General features: G+C 42.1%; 1 protein-coding gene across 1 annotated transcript; it reads right to left on the bottom strand.

Annotated features, from left to right (window-relative positions):
* Positions 1 to 5,724: 5,724 nt before the first annotated feature.
* Positions 5,725 to 6,391, bottom strand: LOC147427859 (uncharacterized). Its single transcript, XM_086497358.1, has 2 exons — positions 6,077 to 6,391; positions 5,725 to 5,835 (listed from the first exon to the last, which is right to left on the bottom strand). The coding sequence occupies exons 1-2, from the start codon at positions 6,389 to 6,391 to the stop codon at positions 5,725 to 5,727; spliced, it is 426 nt and encodes a 141-aa protein (XP_086353484.1).
* Positions 6,392 to 7,580: the final 1,189 nt, after the last annotated feature.

The following is a 7,580-nucleotide window of genomic DNA, read 5'->3' as shown; positions in this document are numbered from 1 at the left end:
ATATATAGTGCAAAATTGAGGCCTCATAAGAAACACAAAGGGAGCAAGAGCTCTCTCTTGGAGCTTGTGGAGCCTTGGGCTATGGCATGAGTTGTCGGGCGGTGCAAGGTGCTACTACGAGCATTCAGGGTGGATGTGGTGGAGGTTACGGCATGGTTAAGAGCACTAGCTCTAGTGCTAGTGCCTGCCCCCCCCAAGGTCTCAAGGGTTTGGCAGTGAGAGAGAGAGTTGGGAGATTGGTGCAAGGGCTTAAAACCTTGTATAAGTTGCCAAATTTGAAGCCAAAGCAATCCAATGAAATCAAAATTTCCAAAAATGGGCGGGCCATTTTTTTAATCTTTTGAAGGGATTTTTTCTTAACTTTTGCACTATTCGAGATCAGAAAAGCCAAGGGTGAAGTCTTGAGGATTTTTTTTATTATGGTGGTGGCATTGTAATGGTTGTAAGAGCCTTGTGCTAAGCAATATCAGGTTGTTCCCCCCCATTTTTTATGTCATTTTCTTCTTTCCCTCTCTTTCTCTTGCTCTTTGTGTGTTTGTCAGTGACGGCGGAGGTGTGTGCTCACGGACCATTTTGTGGTGCAAAGAGGGTGAAATTGAGTTGTGGTGTGTACCGGAAGTGTTGAAACGAGCATTGATGGTGTGTGTGAATTGAATGGAGATCTTGCTAAGTGCATGTGTGTTGAGAGGTGTGTAGGTGGTGGTCTATTAGTGTGTGCTGTATCTTTTGAGGGTGTTTGTGAGAGGATAGGGGTGCTATGAATACCTTGGGCTATAGAGAGGCATTTTTGTGTGTGATGGGTGTGTTCCCCATTCCCCCTCTCCAATGACCCTAGCTCTAAGATACCAAAGATGGATCTCTCAAAGATGCAATACCCAACTTTGAATCCCCAAACTACCCCTGTTCCATTCAAACCCATGTATGGATCGCCACTGACATATCTCAGCTAGCAATACTACCAAGAGTGTAAGCCATCATATTTCTAGTTCCATCAACACTCGTCCCAAGAGAACTTGAGTTGATCCATGCTGGATAACGACCATTTAAGGCATCAAACCAATTCCCCTTTGATTTGGGTAAGTAATTGAATCTAGTGAGACCCTAGTTCACATGAGCTCTCTCTCTCTCTCTCTCTCTCTCTCTCTCTCTCTCTCTCTCTCTCTCTCTCTCTCTCTCTCTCTCTCTCTCAATGCATAAAAAGAGGAGGGCCAAGAGCCTTTCTCGTCATCTTTGCAAACATGGATGATGGGAGGGCTCTTAGCCCTCCCTTTTTCCATCAAAGAAATGTAGTACAAAGCTCATGAGCACACCTTGGCTTCTCTAGATTTCCTTTTGGAGTTGTTGGGGTTACTAACTCTAGGATTGTACTTCATCTTGTCAAACTCGCTAGGGCAACACTTGAAACATAGAGATCTCTCCTTCCTTGCATGCAGTTGTAGTAGATCTCTCTCTCTCTCTCTCTCTCTCTCTCTCTCTCTCTCTCTCTCTCTCTCTCTCTCTCTCTCTCTCTCTCTCTCTCTCTCTCTCTCTCTCTCTCTCTCTCTCTCTCTGAAAAAAGGAGAGGGCCAAGAGCCCTCCCATCGTCTATGTGCATGCGGACGATGAGAGGGCTCTTAGAGCTCCCCTTTTTTTACAAGATATATGGAAAACATTTTATAAAAAATAAATAAAATTGCATCCTTGATAGTGATGAGTGCAAAGCACGACACGCACCCCGACGGCCTCGAAAATGCCAGGAGCCGATGCACGCCGCGAGCCAGACATAGTGAAGCCAACAGGGGGGGCACCACCTAGCTTTGAGCGGCTAGGATGCAGACAACCATGATTCAAAATATCATAGACTCTACACACCGAGAGAGAGAGAGAGAGAGAGAGAGAGAGAGAGAGAGAGAGAGAATATGACAGGCGATGAAAACCCTCGGGGTGTGAGGGAGAACTATTTTCTTGCAATATTTACAGCAACCTTATTTCCGGCGAGGTGGCAATCATGGTGATAGAGAGATAGTGATCCTACTACTGCGTTCTCTAGAGATGACTCACAGACATGGAGACCTTGCTAACATGAGTGTGTGTGTGTCGGCCATTGGAGTTGAGATGTAGACATAGCTTCTTTACATAGTGCAAGTTCCCAAAGAAAGTCGCTACACTAAGTCCCCTCTCTCGTGATGCAAATGTTGCCAATCCCTCCCACCAAAATACTACCAAGTGCTGACCTCTGATGAATTTGCACACCCCCCCAATAGTGACCTCTCAATGCCTTTTTGATAGGTGTTGGCTGCTATAGATTAGGGTAATCTGATTAGATTAGGGGTTCTAATGAGGGGAGACAAAGCTAGGCGGTGGGCCCTGGATGGTTGACCCTTGCTTTGTCTTGGGAAATATTATAAAGGAAAACTCCTAGGTGGGCCTTTGTGACCATCACCTAGAGAGAGATGAGAATTTACAAATTGGCATTTTTTACAAGATTTGGTTTAAAACTGGGAAAAATGATGACAACCTATGGATTTTATTGAAGAGGGTGTCGTGGATGCAATGCCGGTGAACGGCGGCCTAGCTGGTGCGTCGATGTAGCGCATTCGTCATTGTCGGGGTCGGCCAGGGCATGCCTTCGGTGTCTTTTCTTGTTTTGGTGTTGGCGGCGCACGACTTGGCCATCCTTTCTTTTTGTTGATGACGTCAATTCCTCGGTTTTTTTTTTTTCCAGTGTGTGTGGGTGTGTGTAGACGGAAGCGGGTGCATGGAAACGAGGGAAAGGGTGTAATTATATATATAATATATATGTTATTCATATTTATTTTTTTCTTTTTCTCTGGCGCTAGTGGACACAGACGCAGGGGGTAGGAGAGTGTGTGCATGAGGGTATGAGAGGGGGTGGAGGGGCATGGGGTAGGTGTGTGTTGGGACCTCATCCTAGCATAGGGAGGACATCAACATAATGTCAATCCGAGGAGTAGGATCCGGCTAGGGCATGGAAACACACAAGTGGCTTGTGCGTGCCAAATGGAGGATTAGAAGGTGAAACCTACACACAAAGAAAGCTATGGAGCGGGTAAGATGTTGCTACGAGGAGAGAGCACACTACTTACTCTACCATTTGGCCTAATCTCTCACACACAAGCTTAATCACACACTACTCTCTAATCAATCACTAATCCAACTCTAATCAAGCACACAATGAGCATAGAATAGCATAGAATGACCACACCGGGCACCAACACTCTACACAAGCCTACACACACTTAGTAGCATGCTTAAACAAGAGGGAAATATGAAAAAAAGAGAGAGATTAATCAACAAATCAGCCACTAATCTTTGATTAATCAAGCATTGATTACACCATGAGCAAATGAGAGAGAAGAGGTTAGAGTTTAGCTATTGGCATGAGGCCGAATCGTCCATGCACGCACGTAGGAAGCTCAAGAACTCCATAGCCATCTCCTTCTTCACAAAGCTTATCTCAAGTGAGTAGGAATCCCCTTTCACATTGTGTGTCTTGAGTCATATACTCTCTAGGCTTTTTAGAAGTGGCCGGGCACCCAAATGGCCAAACTCACTTAATCTGCTATCTGCACTGCCTAGGATCTAAATATAGCTCAATGTTTACAACTTGGAACTCTTGATGAGACCAAAACATAATTACAACCCGTATTTGCGTTCATTTGACGAAAAAATCCTAAAACTTAAGTGACCGTCAATTGTGATCGTAACTCCATAGATAGTCATCAATTCCAAGTCTTCTCTGCATCTGTTGCTTGTATTTGCTTCATCTTCATCTTTACTTTGCATCCGCATCATCTGGCCTCGTTAGCATTTACTAAAAATAGTAAATAGCATCTTTTAATGGTCCGTTTGGCCATTGTTGACTTAACCACCAAACACTCCCCCCATCCGATTTCAGTGCGCGTCCTCGTGCGCTGCCTGGTTAGCTTGCACTGGAGAGATTTGAAATTGGTGGTGAATGTTGTTCTGAAGAGCTGTAAGCTGTTGGGTTGACTTGTTGGTGAATATGAGATTAGGTATTTGGGTTCAAGTAAAAGCAATTGGCTTGATTTATTATGGGAATAAAGAAAATAAAAGGCTATGTATAGTGCTTTAGGGTCTGGAAACCCTGGATTACCAATGGGGAAAAACCTCATGGGAAAAAGTGCCCAAAGGTATGTGATTTTATTATGGGAATATACAATGATGGGTGTTTAGGGATTGAATTTAGTGGGCTTATATAAATAATGTGAAAGTGAATTGTTTAAGCCTTTTGTCCCTTGAAAAGGGTCGATGATCTTCCTTGAGTCTGGAGTTGCTTTGTTGTTGCGTGTACTTGCAAGGTGAGTGCATGGGTGGGACAATAAAGAGTGCGTAATGCAAATGTCCAATTATGGGACATTATATATGCTTGCACAGATTTATGCATGGGTAAGATTATGTTGTGCGAGAAAAGTGTATTGATGGGTGCTCCTCAGAGTTAATGCAGCTAAAAAAAGTAAATTGAATTCACTTTACTAGCTTTCACTACTCTTGAGAAGGGCGTTTGATGCAATGGTTTGTCCTCTCCTAATGTGCACAAGTGCGTGTGTGTTTTGGTTTGAACACTTCACCTCGCCACCATGATTAAAATAATACATTGACTATGCTCACCTATTCAAAATGAGCGACTTGATATAATTACGCTCAACTCTTCCAGCTTGAGCTGTAGCTTAATTAGCTAGACTCATAGACCACAAAAAAATATTAGGACTTGAAGCTTAGGTATAACGCTTTGCTCATTTATCGGCTCAGCTGCCCGACTCTTGACATTTTCTCAACTTGACTACTGTCTTGAGCTCTTAGCAAAGTATATATCTAGACATTTAGAGCTCAGATCCTCAAAAAGAGGGTTATTAAAGGACCATATTGGCAAAGTAGGTTTTTTCTGCCATACCTGGGTGACCTTGGTTGTCAAAATTGCTTGTTTTAACTTTTGGTCCATTATCTGAGAATATTGGCGAGTTTCATTTTGTTGGAAGTGGGAGCTGACTTCAATCTTCTTCTGCACGTTTGTCTGCTTTGGCACCCATTTGTATCTGCTATTTGTTGTTGGCTTGTTTTTACAGACGACATACTGACTTTTTGGACCCGTATCCTTGATTTGTCGGTGTTTGTAGCTGTAATTATCTTCAAGTTTTGTAAAATCTGGTCTTGATGCCTTGGGTAGCCAGATTTGTTTTTGTCCTTTGTAATATCCCTGTGCTTTAAGTATATTTGATGGCACAAATATTTTTGTCTGTACTTTTGTATTCAACTGTATCTGTTCCTTGCCCTTTTTGGGAATCACTGTTGGTAAATTCCCTCAAAGATATGTAGGCTTTCTATATTGCGAATCGTTTTTGAACCTGTTTCTAGCCCTATTGTTCGATCTCCTATTTTGAGTTGAATTTGATCTTGATTTTCATGTTTGTTGTTTTGTTTTGAAGACATTTGCTACTGTATAGCCTGATATCTTCAGTTTAGGTAACCAAACATTTGGTTGACCACTGTAGTAGCCTTGCTCTTCTAAGCTGTACTGGGAGGCAATCCATCCCATTTGTTTACCTGAATTGTTTGGACTAGGATCATTTACCCAAACTGGATCTTCGACATTGATGTCATTGGACGCAACATAGGTTTGGATGTGCTGCTTGTGTTTTTGTTTATTCATGGTTGGGTATTTTGGCTGAAAGACCTTCTTATACTTTAGTCTAGATTGTTGGTTTATCTTTCCCTGGGGTGTTGAATCCACAGTTGTTCACGTTGATTGTTTAGTTGCATTTGTGACTTCCTTGTTGGACTTCTCTGCTTGTGGATGGCATGCTTTGGTGAGTTCTGCATCTAAACTGACTTGAACAGTCCTTTGTGCCTCTATTTTTGACAATCTGTTTAAGTCTTCAATTTCCTCTGCCAGCTGGACAGAAGTATTTTGACTCTTTTCTCCAGATGCAATGCTTACCATGGCCTTTGGTTCACATTGCTCTTTATTGATCTGTTTGTAAGTCTTTTGATAGGCTTCATGTGCTTGATGCACCATTTGCTTCTGATTGTTCAAGTTAATTGTGATTTGTGTCACCTTTGGTTCTGTGCCATCTTCCATTGGCGAGACAATATTAGGATCTGACTTTATGACTACCTCTGCCTTTTGACTCAAGTCAGCCTTTGAACACATTGAGATGTCTATTTCTTGGCTTTGAGACTTGATCTCTGGTTCTGTTGAATTCTGATGTACATTCATTAGCGTTGAACTATCTGTGCTATTAGCATTATTATGTAGAATCTTTGATTCCACATTTCTGCTTGTTGAAATCTTCAGCGGCAAGTCCTTGACTGCCCGTACCCACTCTGGTTCTAGGTCACATATAATTTCTTCATCCACTTCCTCTGACATTGGATCGTCCGCTGCATCTTTGTCAGATCTTTCGACTTCAGGCCAGAAAATTTTCAAGCTATTTGAGACCATCTTTTGTAGCTGATCTTTTTTGGCAGCTTGATTTTCCATCGAAATATCATTGACGCCTTTGAACTCCAATATTTTAGTCATCAGTTTGTCTCTGGTATCCTTTGACAAGATATGCTTTCTTTCTGGCGACTTTTGATTTGGAGACGTCTGCTTTAATGATTCTGCTGCTTGCAGTCTGATACTGTCTTGGTTTTGCTGCTTCATCATATCTAAGTGCATCTTTACTGGGCAATTGGGTATTAGATGATTAATGCCACATCCGTAGCAATGCACATCTATTCCTATTTTTTCTATACCTGGTCGAGGTATCTGTTCATAATATTGTTGGTATTCGTTGCCCATAGTATCTTTGATCAAATATGTCATCAGCATGACATGTAGATACTTGAAAACCAACACTAACGCTGGCTTTGACTGATTGACCTTATCTTTTTTGATTGTGGCATTCTCAAGAAGCTTGTAATAGCTTCCATTGCAACCGTGGTAGATGGTCGTTTTAGCCCCTGCTTCTGTGACCAACCTTAATTCTATGTCTGTTATGAACATGTGATCCTTTATCTATGGCTTCTGTATAGTCTTAGGACTCTGTTGTCGCTTCGATCCTGTATTTGGCCTCTGTTGTCCGCTGATTTGTAAGAGAGTATTGTGACTCTCTTTTGATGTTTGCAGTTGATAGGGTTGTCCTGATTGCAGTAAGTAAGGTGGAGATTGGACTCCCCCCATCCGAGAGTGTTCCCTATCTATAAGAGGCAACTTCCTTATGCCAAATTTTGATATTCTAGCTTTGTCATCTAGCTCAGTTGATTGAGCTAGGTCTTTGTGAAGTCGTGCTAACTCAATAGCTGATTCTTCCATTGATTGTACGTATGTTTGTGTTGGTACATTTTGTGGTGCATGTGTAGTGTTCGGTACCTGTGAATGTTTTGTTGTGGCACTCATCTGTGTAATGAAAGGAGTTGAATTGTGCTCATACAAATTCAAAGTCTGATCATGTGTCAGTGGAAGTTTAGAGCTTTTAAAGCGCACTTCCCTATCTTCTATTGATTGACTTTGTGCAATAGGGGCAATGTGACGAATATTTACCTGGTTAGATATCATTTCGTCATGTGTCCATTGC

This window comes from Adiantum capillus-veneris, chromosome 23 (genome assembly GCF_014529385.1).
Source record: "Adiantum capillus-veneris isolate H3 chromosome 23, ASM1452938v2, whole genome shotgun sequence".
NCBI classification, from domain to species: domain Eukaryota; kingdom Viridiplantae; phylum Streptophyta; class Polypodiopsida; order Polypodiales; family Pteridaceae; genus Adiantum; species Adiantum capillus-veneris.
The sequence above is the reverse complement of the archived record's forward strand: the minus strand, read 5'-3'. Positions and strand labels throughout refer to the sequence as shown.